A 16,125-nucleotide genomic window follows, 5' to 3' on the forward strand; every position below is an offset into this window, starting at 1 on the left:
CCTCAATATGAGGCATTGCTTAAGCTTACTCTACTTTTAAGCAATTAGTGCAGTGTTAATTTTTGGAAAGTCTTCCTGATAAAGGGAAGTTTTTCCTTGACTGTCACAAGAATCATCAATATGAGGTTTTGCTTAAGTTTAGGTAACTTAACCAATGTATGATAACCGGTTTTTATTTTTGGAAAGTCTTCCTGTTAAAGGGAAGTTTTCTCTCCACTGTGATCACATGAATCCTCAATATGAGTCATTGTTTAAGCTTAGTTACTTTAGTTTTGACCAATTTAAATAGTTGGTGCAGTGCTAGCTTTTTCTTTGGAAAGTCTTCCTGTTAAAGGGAAGTTTTTCCTCCACTGTCACCACAAGAATCCTCAATATGAATCATTGCTTTTGCTTACTTTTAATTTTAACCAATAGATTGATGCAGACTTTGGAAAGTCTTCCTGTTAAAGGGAAGTTTTTTCCTCCACTGTTACCACATGGATCCTCAATAAGCTTATTTTCCTTTAAACCAATTTAAATTGGTGCAGTGTTAATTTTTGGAAAGTCTTTCTGTTAAAGGGAGGTTTTTCCTTCACTGTTGCCACATGAAGGCTCAATATGAGGATTTAGCTGACTTTGCTTTAGCTTTATTTTACTTGGCTTTTAACCAATTTAAACAACTTGTGCAGTGTTAGGTTTTTCTTTGGGAAGTCTTCCCGTTAAAGGGAAGTTTTTCCTTCACTGTCACCACATTGAGCCTCAATATGAGGCATTGCTTAAGTTTAGGTAACTTAAATAAAGTTTGACAACTGGTGTTTATTTCTAGTTCTGGAAAATCTTCCTGTTAAAGGGAAGTTTTCCTTTCCACTGTAACTACATGCATGTTAAGTATAAGGCATTGCCTAAGCTTACTTATGTAGCTTTTAACCAATTTAAATAACTGGTGCAGTGTTTACATTCTTGGAGAAACTTCCTGTTAAAAGGAAGTTTTTCCTTTGCACTGTCACCACATGCCTCCTCAGTGAGAGGCTTTAACTCACAACTTTTAACAAATATTTGATAACTGCAATGCTTTTTTTTTTTTAATTTTTTTAAGTCTTCCTGTTAAAGGGAAGCTTTTCCTCTCCACATGCATCTACAGTATGTCTCTGGTGATGGAGAATAGTTTTGAGCTCAAGGTTGGAGAATTTAAGGCCTTGTCAACACCACATGATGTCTCTAGTGTTGGAGAATAGTTTTGAGCTCAAGGTTGGGGAATTTAAGGCCTTGTCAACACCACATGATGTCTCTGGTGATGGAGAGTAGTTTTGAGCTCAAGGTTGGGGAATTTAAGGCCTTGTCAACACCACATGGTATCTGGACTGAGAAGATTTGGAAACTGATCAACTGTTTTTGTTGAGATGGAGCCTCTGCAGACATGTGATGGCCTCAAACATTTAGGAAATATGGATATCAAAATGGTCGCCGTGGTACTGGACTTTGAACCCAACATTAGGAAATGTGGCTTGCTTCTTCCTGTAGCCACTCCTCAGGGATTTTAAGTAATCGGATGAGTTCAAGGACATTGGTAACGAACAAGTACAACAAAGCTGTCAAGCCATTACATGGAGGAAAAACACAAAAAACGGTATGTTCTGATCATGGGTATGGTAACTGGAATGGATTTTGGATTCACTCGGCGCAGGAAAAACACGGTAGGCTATATGAAATGCAGGTGTTCTGATTTTGGGTACAGCAATTGGAACAGATCTTGGAGACGCAGGAAAAACATGGTAGGCTATATGAAATGTATGTGTTGTGATCATGGGCATGGTAACTGGAATGGATTTTGAATTAATTTCTGATCTTGAGTAATGTTTGAAATGCGTGTTATATGTCATAGTATTAGAAATACCGTATAAATAACTGGTGTAGAATCCATTATCTCTTCAGATGATGCCCACCGACTACACCTGAGAACGACGGGATGGACGGGCTTTCTTCACCCCTGACCACTGCTGATGGAAGACCTTAGTGACCCTACCATCGGGCTGAGCAGTCTTCCTCGAGAAATGCTGCAGGTATTTTTCTGTTTAAGTGACACTTACAAGTCTTGAGTTTCTTTCTGAACTGTTAAAGGGTTTGACCTTAAATCCTCCTCTGTCCTGTTGTTCAGGAATCCTCCTGGACCGTCTCATTTCGCCCTTCACCCCTCCATCGACCGGAGAAGTTCTTCATCATTCCACCGAACATCAGACAGAAGAGGACTTCATCGCCACCCCCTCATTGATGGATGACCTTAGTGACCCTACCATTGTGCTGAGCAGTCTTCCTCGAGAAATGCTGCAGGTATTTTGCTGTTGGAGTGATATTTACAAGTGCAAGTTTTTAAAAAGTGACTTTCATTCTGAGTTGTTAAATGGTTTGACCTGAAACCTGCAGCATCCTGTTGTCTTCCTGTCCTGTTGTCCTTCAGGAATCCTCCTGGATTCTTGTCTGATTTCGCTCTTCATCAACCAACGGAGAAGTTCATCATTCCACCGAACATCGAACAGAAGAGGACTTAATCGCCCCTCTGGACCCCCCATTGATGGATGACCTACCATTGGACTAGGCAGGTTTTCTGCAGGAAACCCTGCAAGTGTTCTCATGTGAGCAGGTAAGGCAGATGCTTTCTGATCCCAGTTATCAACTTTGACTTGAAACTTGACTTGGAATTTAGATAAACTTTACAAGTGTGGTGATTTCATTCAGAGTTGTTAAAGGGTTTGACCTGAAACCTGCATATATCCTGTTGTCTTCCTGTCTTGTTCTTCAGGAATCATCCTGGATCATCTTTTACCATTCATCGCCAGGCCCCAACCACGGATGGAAATGGATTTCATCGCCACGGACGGAAGGAGAATTTTGTTTATGGACTCTTTACAGACTTCATTTTATTTGTTTTTATTTTGGGTATTTAAAAATGTCTTCCAGTGTTAAGTGTTAGTTAGAATTGATTATCAATGTGTTTTTGTTTGTTCTCTCCATAGAAGCCACACTTGGTTTGGTGTTATGATTGGCTGTCGTCCCTTCCTGGAGGAGCACATTGGTTGACATGATGCTGCCATCACCAAACAGTTCTCCCACTCCTGCTGTTAACTTGTCACTTCCATGAACATAGAAAGTTCTCCTGATCAGGTGACCCATTGTGTCTCTGCTCTGTCTTCTCTCAGCTCCCGTCAGTCGTGGCAGATGGCTGCTGGTACTGAGCCAGGTTCTGGTTCTGCTGGAGGTTTCTTCCTGTTAGAGGGGAGCTCTTCTCCCCTGTCGCTTCATGCATGGTCTGTATGAGGGATTGCTGTGAAGTCAACAACTCAACACAAGCGATTTGCCGTTGTGCCCTGCTGGTCAGGAGGAGTGAGTGCTGCAAGTAAAGACTAAATGCAATCTGACTGGGTTCCTTTGGTACAAACTATTTAAACTAAGTTAATAATTGAGCTTATTGTACTGTTGACTAATGGCAATTGAAATATGTGGATCAACTAAAATTGTTTTAAAGTGTATTGAGACAACATTTGTTGTGAATTGGCTCTGTACAAAACCGAACACTTAAACAACCAATATAAAAAACCAAATGGTTCAAAACTCCAACAACCAACTCAAAAAGGGTTCAAAACTCCAACAACCAACTCAAAAAGGGTTCAAAACTCCAACAACCAACTCAAAAAGGGTTCAAAACTCCAACAACCAACTCAAAAAGGGTTCAAAACTCCAACAACCAACTCAAAAAGGGTTCAAAACTCCAACAACCAACTCAAAAAGGGTTCAAAACTCCAACAACCAACTCAAAAAGGGTTCAAAACTCCAACAACCAACTCAAAAAGGGTTCAAAACTCCAACAACCAACTCAAAAAGGGTTCAAAACTCCAACAACCAACTCAAAAAGGGTTCAAAACTCCAACAACCAACTCAAAAAGGGTTCAAAACTCCAACAACCAACTCAAAAAGGGTTCAAAACTCCAACAACCAACTCAAAAAGGGTTCAAAACTCCAACAACCAACTCAAAAAGGGTTCAAAACTCCAACAACCAACTCAAAAAGGGTTCAAAGGTAACCCAACAACCAACTCCAAAAGGGTTCAAAGGTAACCCAACAACCAACTCCAAAAGGGTTCAAAGGTAACCCAACAACCAACTCAAAAATTTCACAACAATGTTGTCGTCAAAGCATTTAACAAAGTCATAGATTCCAATTGGTTCTACTTATCAATACATTAGATTCAGTTAATTATTAAAGTAGTGTAAATGATTTGTACCAAAGGAAACCCATTCAGATTGCATGGAGTCTTTGACCTACAGCATTCACTCCTCCTGACCAGCAGGGGGCAACAGCAACTCACTTGTGTTGAGTTGTTGACTTCACAGCAATCCCTCATACAGACCACGAATGAAGCGACGGGGGAGAAGAGCTCCCCTCTAACACGAAGAAACGTCCATCAGAACCAGAACCTGGCTCAGTACCAGCAGCCATCTGCCACGACTGACGGGAGCTGAGAGAAGACGGAGCAGAGACACAATGGGTCACCTGATCAGGAGAACTTTCTATGTTCATGGAAGTGACAAGTTAACAGCAGGAGAGGGAGAACTGTTTGGTGATGGCAGCATCATGTCAGCCAATGTGCTCCTCCAGGAAAGGACTACAGCCAATCAGAACGCCAGACTAGGTGTAGCTTCTATGGGGGGGGAAAAAAAAAAAACTGGGAATGAAAAGTTAATTGTTTGTACAACTACTGTTCATTCATATAGACGGGTTACATTTTCCTACTCATTGTCCAGTTTGTAATAAAACTTTTATCTTTTTCCCCTCCTTGGGCTGCCACCTTATCGTGGTGGAGGGGTTTGTGTGTCCCAGTGATCCTAGAAGCCGTCTGAGGCTTCATGCCTCTGCTTGGGTCGGGTCCGCCAGGGCAGACGGCTCCTAGGTGAGGGATCGGACCAAGAGCAGCCCAGAGACCGCTTAGAAATGTTGACAGAACCAGGGTTTCTCTCTGAGTCATCGGCCTGGTGAGCCACCAGGCTAAGCTTGCTTTATTTTAAATAGGGATTTTTTTTTTTAACCCAAAAACCCAGTGAGACGCTGATGAATGACCTTAGTGACCCTTCCACCAGGCTCAGCAGCTTTTCTGAGGGAAACCCAGGAAGTGTTCCCATGTGAGCAGGTAAGGCACCTATGATTTGTCTGTTGCAATAATCAATAAATGAATTGCTTGATGATTTCCATTTGCATAATTTATAATGTTTTTTTTTTTTTTTTCTGCCAAAAACTGGTTTTAAAGAAAAGTCTCCAGGCAATCTGGTCTTGACAATTAAAAAAAAAAATTATTTATTTTTTGACAGTTTTGTTTACAGAATTATTAATTTTATTTGTTTAGGATATTTCAAATGTTTTCAAGTTGGTGTTAAATGTTTGTTAGGATTTAAAGTTTATTGATCTTTGACCAAGTTTATTGATTACTGGACAATATATTGTCCAGTAGAATTTATCTTGACAGGCCTACCTGTTAACAGAACCCATTTTGCTGATAACTTTTCTAGAAGTTATTGCGATAAATGATTGTTTCGAGACCATTTTCAAGTAATGTGAGAAGACATTCTTGAAGATTAATAAAATTTTAATTCTAGAACATTTAACACTGGAACTGGAGACATTTTATACATCTAAAATAAACAAAACTTTTGTCTTTCAGATTTTGGTAGAAGAGGAAAAATCATGCAAATGGAAATTGAGCTTGTTTTAATTATGTGATTGATTTATTGCTTACTGTGACAAGCTAACCTCTGGCTGTAAATACCTTTTGAGTTACTCAATTTTCAGTGTTTTACTTCCTGTTAGGACCTGAAGAGGTGTTTCTTCCCTATTGTCCGCCACTCAGCAGTTTCTTCACCCTGAGTTGGGTTTTTATTTTCAATCTTTGCAACAGTCTATTTAAAATCATTGGAGCTGTATCTAATTTTCTGTTCTGTGAGCAGGGGGAGAATTTCATCATGTGTTCTGCAGCAGCTTGATGCAGTCAGACTCCAGTACCATCAGTAATGAGCTAAAAGGGTCACCGGTGCATCGCCATGACTTGCTCATCCACTTCTGGGGGAAGATTTGAGATCACACAGCCTAAAAATGGCTTCACCTGTTCAGTTTGAGTCGACCCGTCACACCGAGCCGATGGAGGCTGGAAGAGAGGAGACGCAGCGAGCTTCTCCTACTGGGAAGATCAGAGATGAAAACGTGGAATCAACTCAGCCGTCCTGATGAGAAGCTGCTTTCAGACCCAGCTGAACTGCTAAACTACATCGGAATGGACCCTGGCTTTCTTAATCCGTCCTGGTACCCTGCCTTCAACCTGGCTACCTTCATTCATTCCTGCTGTTTGCCCTCCCTTCGTCCGACCATCGTCCTGGTTTGCCCTCCCTTCGTCCGACCATCGTCCTGGTTTGCCCTCCCTTCGTCCGACCATCGTCCTGGCTCCATTCAGGTCCTGGGAGATATGACCATTTTGATTCCTTTATAGGGATGTTCTCACAGTCTGTCTGAAATAAAAATGATTAAAACCAGAAAATCTTTGAAGTTTAGTTGTGAATGTTTAACTTTGACATGAAGATTCTTTTGAGCTGAGACAGAAAAAGGGACATTAAACAGGGACAATGTTATCCCTGATCCCACTGATTAACATCCAGGATATTTAATATTGTCCCTTAATTTTTATTTCTAACATTGCCATTGATGTTGAAGGTTATTGCTGAGGTTTATTGCATCTGGGACGTTTAATTTATCTCCAGTGTTTAACCTAACAAAACTTTTCTGGAGATGTTTGGCATTTGGGACATTAAATATCCCAGATACAATAAACATTAAAAATGTGTAACAAAGATATCATGAAGCTTTGGAGATTAAATAAAAAATTGGGGACAAACTTAAATATTCTGGGTAACGCTGAATGTTTAACATTGAATATGACAAATATTGGTGGATAAAGTTTAACAGTGGGGGACAACTTTAAACCTTGAAAATGAACATTGGGGACAACTTTATTTTCACATGAATTAAGAATTTTAATTTCAAATCTGCAAATCTTGGAACTATAAAAAGTGTTTGTAATAAAGTATGAACATCTATCCATCCATCCTGTCTTGTTGCTGAGTGAATTCTGACCCCTACAAAGCCCAGATTGAAGTTTGAGTTATAGTAGCGCTTTTTTGACTGTTGCATTTATACTCGACGCGCAGTGTTGCAGTATCCTCCTTAAAGATAGGGGGCAGTAGACTACTGTCGGAAACAGTGAAAACGGCGAAGAAACGCTTGACGCCGCATATTGTATGTTCAGCACTAACCAGTTTTTAACAGTCATTCAGATAGTAGAACTGACATTTCATTAGAAATACAACAATCATTTAGGATACAGATGGTGGGATTAACGGTTATATTTATTTTGGGTTCCAGTACATATTGGGATTAAGAGAATGAAAACGTCAAAAGGCAACAGGACAAGTCACAGTAAGTACAACCAAATCAGAAACAAAAAGTATAATTAAGCAAATATTGAGGAAAAGTGGCAGAAAGAATGGGATGAAGATGACAGAGGAAGGTGGTATAGGATTCAAAAGAGAAACTACTAGCAATATTTAGATGTGGACACGTTGCACTTAACGGCTCATTCAGATCACAGCAACATAATACAGAAAATTATAAATATTGTGGAGAAAATTAAACAATACAATATAAGTTTGTAGGAGATGTGAGATAGGATATTAACGTTGGAGGAATTTAGGAAAAGTAGAGAAGCATTTGATTTATTACACTTTTGGGCGAGCGATGGATTTTTTCCGATTTTTTGACTCCACGTCATTATTTTGTTCATCATAGTAACAAGTCATATCTGAAAATTTAAGGAGCAAAAGTAAAGACGCTTCTCTTAAAATGGAGGAAGTAAAAGTAGCAAGTCGTCAGAAAGATAAATACTCAGTACAGATATCTGAAAAATCTACTGAAGTTCAGTAACGAAGTACTTTTTACTTTGCAACTCTGATTTTGATGAACATATGTGTAAGGGTTTTATTTTAACAATATTATAGATGGAACGTTTTACCGAATTTGTTTGTTTTGTTTAGTCAACAAGTTGTTTCTCCAGACATTTATTGGTGTTTTAAGTTCTGTTACGCTGGCCTCGACGGTTGGTGGTTACCATAGTAACTGATAGTTGCTAATAACTGACAGCTCCTTGTCCTTTTGTCTGTTGCCTTCTGTAACTGGTATGTTTTAGGATCAGCTCTGTGTTTTCTTTACAAGTATTATATTTTAACATATATTTTAGACAAATTTAATAATATACAATGTTTTATGAGAAATTTAGCTGTGTTTTGTATATGTTTTTAACTGCTGTCATTATTAATTTTAGCCATGTTGGCTACGTTTAATTTGACAAATTTTAACTAACTGCTGCCAACTTCTCATTGGGGGCCATTGCTTTGTAGGACGAAAATGACAAAAAATGTGCTCCATTTTTGTAGCAACTTCTACAAAAAATGTAGAAACTGCTATGTAGAACCAACAACTTAACTTCCTCTTTTGTTAAAATAAATACAGTGAACCTAATGTATCTGTCGTGAAGTCAACCTGCTGGAACTGTGATGAACATAAAAGGGTTACAGATGTTTGGCAAAAGTTTTAACTTGTGTACGAATGAGAAATAAAAAGCAAATAAATGAAAAGCTGAGAGGCATTGTGATTCCTTTCAGATAAACGGGGTAAAGGGCTAAACAAGACCCAAAACACAAATGGTACCATTCAGAACCCTACAGAACACGCCCTCTTCTGGTCCAGATGGTGCAAAAGCTGATGTAACCATGGAAACCACAAAGAGAACCAGACCTCATTAAAATTTTACACGACGAAGCGCGGGTCACGTGACCGATGTCATCACGTGATTGAGTCTGAACTGGTTTGTGGATCAGTAAGCACCGGGGACGAACCAGCAGCTATCTGACTTGCTGCGGAGCCTCTGCATCATCAGCGGTCACCGTGGCAACCGTCACAAAGCCGCGAGCGCGTTCACGAGGGGACCGTGGCTTCAGAAGAATCTCAGGAGATCCTTTAGGTTTTTTACTTTTCCATTTGTTTATTTTTTTATTTTTAACCAAAAATCGTAAAGACAGCTGCGGTGTTGATCCAAACACAACGGAGCCCGCAGCGTAATATCCGGTCCGCGCGCGCTCGACTCGGAGCGAGATGACGGACACAGGAAGTGATCGAGAGCGGATCAATGGAGGTGATTAGAAATGTTAAACCAGAGGGTCGCTTTAACAACTGAGCGCGGTTCTGATGGGGTTCTGGTCCAGGATCGATCGGGGTTCTGGCTCGTGTAGCTCTGCGGTTCTGATCCAGGATCTTTGCATCAGCTCAGTCTGGTTTATGGGTCTGATCCAGATCTGTTTCTTTTGTTTTTGTTCTGATTCATTTTGAACTGACTGCACCATCTGCTGAAATATTTGAGCTGCTCTGCAGATGATCCAGCACATCTGGACCGGGTCCACACGAAGCCACCAGTTGAATGAAAACCGGTTCTGGGGGATTCTGTGTGATTTGCATCTAAATGTGGGAACATCTATATTTTATGAGGACTCCTGCGGATTGATCGCAGCGCCAGTCCATGACCTCTCCATCCGGAAGCTGCTGCCAGGAGACGAAGGTCAGCAGCAGCAGCAGGAGGAGGATGATGATGATGGAGCCCGGACCGATATCAATAATTGATCAGCAGCTGCAGAACTAACTAAGAGCTGATGGGAACCAGTTTGGCTGCAGAAACCCAATGGATTTACCTGTTAGCGTGGCCCTACAGTCCAGAACCAACTACACAGCCGACTCTGTGGGTCCGAGTATTACCGCCTCACCTGTGGAACCCAGGTGATCCAACAAAACATCAAACAGATTTTAAAATCTGGTTTTGCATAATTTAATAACGTAATCCAGATTACTAAGCTTTTTCATATTTCACAAACATTACTACCCAACAAAAGTAATGCGTAATTGTAAATTTTGCATAAAATTTTTTTGTTTTTGTTTTTTTTCAGTCAACAATATACAGTATGTTCTTTGTGGTCTGTCGCTATCAGTTTAGCACATCTGTAGGATAAAGTATTGCAAAGATCAATCCAAAATATTGATAATATCAATACCAAATCAGTATCAGAATCAGATCAATACTATCAAAGTAATATTGGTGCTGTAGTTTCAAATACCCCTTTGAAATTTAGCTATTTTTATATTGTAGTTTTTCATCTCTACGTAAAACAAAACAGTTTCAATTTCCTATCAATTGATACTTTTTTTGACTTTGTTTATTTAGGAAAATGCACACAAACCGTATTAATAACCAACTTCTGTCCTATAGGTTTGAGCAAAATAATTTAAAGGAAAAACCAGTTTTTTATCTGCTGTTACATCCTTTGCTACAATTGATCAAGCATTCACTAAATATTTATTTTCTTTGTAAAAGGAATCGAATAATTAGTTTGGATCTGTTAATGTATTTCTAATACTGCATAAAAAGGCTTAAAAAATTTGCAGAATGTGCCAATTTTTAAAAAATCTGATTAATCGTCAGAGTAATAGATTAATCGATAACTAATCATTAGTTGCAGCTTTATTAAACTCACTCAGTATGCAACAGAGAGATTAATAGAATCGATTTCTGTTAATCACAAGTAATCAGGAAAATTTCACTCAAGTTATTTGAGTTGATTGGATGGTGAAGTTAGCAGAGTTGGATAATTAGTTCCATTTACTCAATTACATTTACTTTAGTAGATTTTTTTTGGAAACAATGTACTTTTAGGAGTACTTTTTACCTTTACTTGAGTAATTTTATTATGAAGTATTTCTACTCTTGAGTAAAATTTCTGGATTTTCTACCCACTGAATGAAAAACAAACATATTTTAACCAAAAATTAAACAGACACAGAAACACACCTTCAGTTTTTGTTAAAATTTTGGCATTTTTTAATTGAAAGAAACTGATTGTGCAAAATTTTCTTTTGCCTGATTTTGTTATTTTTTGTTATGTTAATTATTGTGATTTTCGTCCTTAAAATACCAAAATTTCCTCTCACTTTATCTTTTGTTCTTGTCTGATTACATAATTTTTAAACATTAAATGATAATTTGATCAGTTACTCAGTATTTCAGTAGACTTTTACCAAATGCTTTTTTACTTTAAGTTGAGTAATTTCTTGGACGGTTACTTTAGACTTAGGCTTGTTTTATTGTCGTTGCACAGAAACAGTGAAATTGACAACGAAATGCCATTGCTTGGCCACCGGAGCACACAGGAAACAAAACACAGAAAATTATAAATACATAAATATGCAAAATAATAATATACTGCTAAACATATACAACTTAGTATTTTTAGACAGACGTACTAGGGGGAACGTCTGTTGATGTATAGAAATCCAGTGGTGAATCAATATGTTGAAGTAGTTCCGCTCTTACTCTTGCAGTATTTGGGAACTTTACCGACCTCTGGAAGTTAGAGATCAGTATTTGATTCATTTCTCCATCTCTTATGGATGTGTCTCCAGGGTCGTTTCCATAGTAACCGGCCTGGTGACGGCCACCACGCAGACTGTTGTGGGAACGTCGGGAAACCTGTCGGCCCTCCGGGAGCAGAGGGACACCGACTTCGGCGAGGTCCAGCCGCCGTCGACCACGGCGGTTCTGAGCGCCGTGGTCGCCGGGAACTCGGCTCTTCAGGGCGTGGCGGTCGCGGCTCAGGCTCTGGTACTGCTCTTCATCTTCCTCCTGTCCAGTCTGGGTAACTTGGCGGTGGTCGTAGTCATCATCAAACACAGACAGCTGCGAACGGTGACCAACGCCTTCATCATGTCGCTGTCGCTGTCGGACTTCCTAACAGCTGTGCTATGCCTCCCCTTCTCCTTCATCATGCTCTTCAGCAAAGATGGCGTCTGGATGTTCGGCGATGCCTTCTGCGTGGCCAACGGCTTCTTCAACACCTGCTTCGGGATTATCTCTACGCTCACCATGACGCTGATCTCCTTTGACAGGTACTACGCCATCGTCCGGCAGCCTCAGGCGAAGATCGGGCGCCAGAAAGCCACCCAGCTGCTGGCGGCTGTGTGGCTAACTGCGGTGGTTTTCTCGCTACCCGGGTACCTGCTGGTCCGAACCACATCAGGAGTTCATAAGCGGGGGTTCTACCACTGCATGTACGTCTTCCACCCTGGAGGTTCCGGCGTAGGGACTGCATACAGCATCTGCCTGATCGTTGTGTGCTACCTGCTGCCGTTCTCCCTCATGTGCTTCTGCCACTACAACATCTGTAAAACGGTCCGGCTCTCCGAGATCCGGGTTCGGCCCGTCACCACCTATGCCTACCTGCTGCGCTTCTACAGCGAGATGAGAACAGCCACCACGGTTCTGATCATGATCGTGTTCATCATCTGCTGCTGGGGGCCGTACTGCCTGATGGGCCTGGTTACGGCCATCTGGAACTACAGGTTCAACCCGGCCATGGACACGGTCGCCATCTTGATGGCGTGGGCCAACGGCGCCATCAATCCCCTGATCTACGCCCTGAGGAACCCCAACATCGGCATGTTGTTGGGCCGCAGCCGACAGGAGGGCTACCGGACCAGAAACATTGCCGCCTACCTGTCCAGCCAGACCCGGAACCGAGAGGTCCGGCTAAACCAGGCGGAGAGGATCAGGGACCGCTATGTGAGCCGAGCCGGGCCCAACAACAGCCGGCTGTCGAGTTCCAGTCCGGGAAAAACGGGAGTGGTCGCAGCAGGAGGAGAGGTGGCCATGTGGGCCTGCAAGAACCCGGCCGTGTTCTTCTGCAGGGACGCCCGGCACGACACAACACCGCTGCCAAACACTGGGAGGGAGATGAAGACAAAGACAGCCGATACCAGCCTGTGACCGGGTCAGAAAAATTCTGGCTTAAATTTAATCTATGTAACTTTTATAAAAAAAAACCATTTATTTTACCATGTTGTTATAGTATAGTATGAGACAGATAATCTGAAATAATGAAGTTCCTCTACTTTCTCTAAGTGCTAACTAAAAACAACCAATCAGAGCTAGGAGGCGGGTCTTAGCGCTGTCAATCATACAAGTGTATGCCGCTCACTCCCCTTTGCCCTCTATTACAATACAGTTTCTTCTTTGTAGTAAATACTAATCCTAATTAGCATGGCTACAGATAATGGTACGTTATTTTTCCAATATTAGCGTGTTCATGTGTTGATTGACAGTGCTAACACCCGCCTCCTGGCTCTGATTGGTTGTTTTTGGTGGTGCATTAGTTCAGAAAGCAGTAGTAGCTCAGGGAGGAGGTCGATATTTTCACAGATTATCTGTCTCTAAACAAACTGTCACAACATGGTGACAGTTTTAACAGATATGTAAAAAACATATTTCTTTCATGAGAGTTACATACAGCAGCTTTAAGGACAATCTGAGCCGTTCATGACTTGACTTTTGATCTTTTGCATTGATTTAAGCAGCTTTTTTACAACAATTTTAAGAATATTTGTGTAAATGATTTATCTGGAAAAGGACTCTGGACCTCTCTTCTCTACAATTTGCCAAACATGCTGAGTTTTTTCCCATCTTTTTTCTTCAGAAAACTAAACATCTGAAGTTGCTTTGAATGACTTTAGTGCCCATAAACAACACAAACAATCTCATTGGTTAGCCTAAATCAAATCAATCTCCTAATTAATCAATACCTTTTTTGTTCATCTGAAGCATGCACTCATAAAGAAATATAGTTTTGTGTTATCTTATGATTAATGTTTCCTAAAAGAATCTACAGGTTTAATGGTGACTGCAGATTAAAACAAAAAACTATGTGATCAAATTAATATTAAACCTGCTTTCAATCTAAAACATGAACAGTAAAAGAGTTAAAGGAAAAATGTTTTCAGATGTGAAGAGGAAGGTTAATTATATATATAATTAGAAATTTGGGATTCATTTTACTTTAAGGGTTATGGTTCCTTAGTGGACTAAACCAGTTCCCTTCCTGGATTATTATTCTTGAAAGCTGTGCCTTCACCTGGATCTGCCGATAAACAGAGATTTTTGGGGGAGCTGCATCAAATTATTCAATTATTCATGAATTGAAATGGGTGCCTGAAGTCAAAGTTACCAGTTTTCCCTCTCTGATGTTGGAAAGTTTCACAGATTTAGGAATCTACCCTCAACATTAAAGCTGAAACAGGTGTTACTTTGCATAATTAAAGAATTTTAAACATTTCAAAACATATTTTTACAGAACAAGCATTCAATATTTAACCATTTGAAAGTATTTTAGTAAAAATGAACTAAGATTAACTTTTACGATACATTGTTTTGTCTCACACAACTAACTTTTGTCATTGAATTTGTGACTTTAAAAGATTTCCAATAAAGATTTTTAAAAGATTTTAAGAGTCTACTCGGTTTCTCTGCAAACATTGAAGGTTTGTAGCAATTCTTCTCCAGCAGATGGCGCTGAAAGTCACCCACAACTGGGATGGGTACAGGAAAAATTTTATGGCATTCAGGATTATTTCCTGGGACAGTGATTATTTGTCCCAAACTCTCATATCTTAAGGATTTTATCAAACACAGCAGTGACCTCTAGCAGGACAACTATCAGGTACAAAATTATTATTATTATTATTATTATTATTATTATTATTATTATTATTATTATTATTATTATTAGTGTCATTCTGGAACTGCTCAAACTGAATAAGATCGACAGAAATATCAGAGGTGGAACCAAGTCTTCTTTCGCAGATATATAAAAACGAAAAAAAAAAATAAAATCAAGTTTCAAGTCCCAAACTTCAGTTGCATTTCACAGCGAATACTAGCCCAGCAGGACAACATGCTAACAAAAAGCGGTTTTTTCCTTCAGTTTTTGGCAGTTTATTTGCATCACTTTGACATGGGAAACTAGGAAAAATATGTCCTTTCTCACACAGAGTAGCTTTCAAATACCAGTCGATTAAAGAGTTTATGTAGTTTACTTTACAAGATAAAATGTTTCCCATTTTATCAATACCAAAAATGACCTAAAGACAAATTTCAAGTTAGCTTGCTAAAGCTAGATATGTAGCAATAACGAGTTAGCATATTTAGCTTGCAGTAGTTAGCGAGCTAAATCTTTTGGTCCGAGCTAAATATGTACTTTGGAACTAAATATTTAAAATGAAGCCAAACATTTAATTGTGAACTAAATATTTAGCTTGCAACGTAGTCATTTAGATGATAAAATGTAATTCAGCATGATTGTGACAATGGCAAGGGGGAATGGTGTGAAAACCCCGGATGTGCCACCTTTCACAATGGCTCTTAATAAATTTTGTTAAAATTAATAAAGAGAAAGGCAATGTTTTTAAAAATAGACATAACAAATGCGGGTTTTGATTGTTTTTCTTTCTTTTTCTTTTTTGCAATAATTGCAAGGAATTTCAACAACAGAATGACAGTACCAGAATTTACCTTAAGATTTATTTTTCTTGTCATTAGTTCAGAAACTATAGAAATAAAATTACGTGTTTTTTAATGACAACAAATGTCCTATGTTACAATATTTTTCCAAAATTATTAGTTCTTTTTTGTCAGTTACGTAATATTTGCAGCTCAAAAAGATTTTTAATATGACCTAAGAGAATTAATTCATAAATCTCCCATCAATATTACTATTTTTTCTACTCTAGTAGGCTCTACAAAGTGGAGGGTTTAAACTTGGAATATTTAATCAAAATGTGCACAATGGTATTGCAAAATCTATTTCTATTCTATTCAAAAATATGTAGCTGGAGCAACGAATCTTTCATGTTACGTAATATGGTTCCATTTTTCTTTTGTAAATTATTGTATGTTTTGGATTTAATTTACGAGTCTAGACAGGTCAATTGGTGTTTGATGCTTGCTTAGCTCCTGTAAAGCTGCTGGTTGAACTGGTCACCTCTGCCTCTCCCAGTACAGCCCCAGTGTAAGGTTGGTGTTTTCATCCTGGAAAAACTGGCTCTGCTCTAATTCTTAACTGTGAATTTGATTGACCTTCTTCCTGAAGGCAGAGCAACTTTTCCTCCTGCAGGATCAGATAACCGTTG

General features: G+C 39.4%; 1 protein-coding gene and 1 long non-coding RNA gene across 2 annotated transcripts; both read left to right on the plus strand.

The window, feature by feature from the left end:
- Positions 1-1,048: 1,048 nt before the first annotated feature.
- Positions 1,049-4,391, plus strand: LOC116708633 (uncharacterized). Its single transcript, XR_004336727.1, has 4 exons — positions 1,049-2,039; positions 2,135-2,307; positions 2,435-2,617; positions 2,777-4,391. It is a non-coding gene; the product is annotated as an uncharacterized LOC116708633 (long non-coding RNA).
- Positions 4,392-8,938: 4,547 nt separating this feature from the next.
- On the plus strand, positions 8,939-14,441 carry gpr135 (G protein-coupled receptor 135). The gene is made up of 2 exons (XM_032546352.1): positions 8,939-9,894; positions 11,572-14,441. The coding sequence occupies exons 1-2, from the start codon at positions 9,800-9,802 to the stop codon at positions 12,929-12,931; spliced, it is 1,455 nt and encodes a 484-aa protein (XP_032402243.1). The 5' UTR covers positions 8,939-9,799; the 3' UTR covers positions 12,932-14,441.
- Positions 14,442-16,125: the final 1,684 nt, after the last annotated feature.

The sequence above is a fragment of the Xiphophorus hellerii genome, chromosome 19 (genome assembly GCF_003331165.1).
Source record: "Xiphophorus hellerii strain 12219 chromosome 19, Xiphophorus_hellerii-4.1, whole genome shotgun sequence".
Taxonomy (NCBI): domain Eukaryota; kingdom Metazoa; phylum Chordata; class Actinopteri; order Cyprinodontiformes; family Poeciliidae; genus Xiphophorus; species Xiphophorus hellerii.

Coding starts and splice junctions, on each gene's coding strand:
- gpr135 (XM_032546352.1), top strand. CDS start 9,800: ATGGATTTACCTGTTAGCGTGGCCCTACAGTCCAGAACCAACTACACA. Junction 9,895..11,571: donor GCCTCACCTGTGGAACCCAG/GTGATCCAACAA, acceptor ATGTGTCTCCAG/GGTCGTTTCCATAGTAACCG.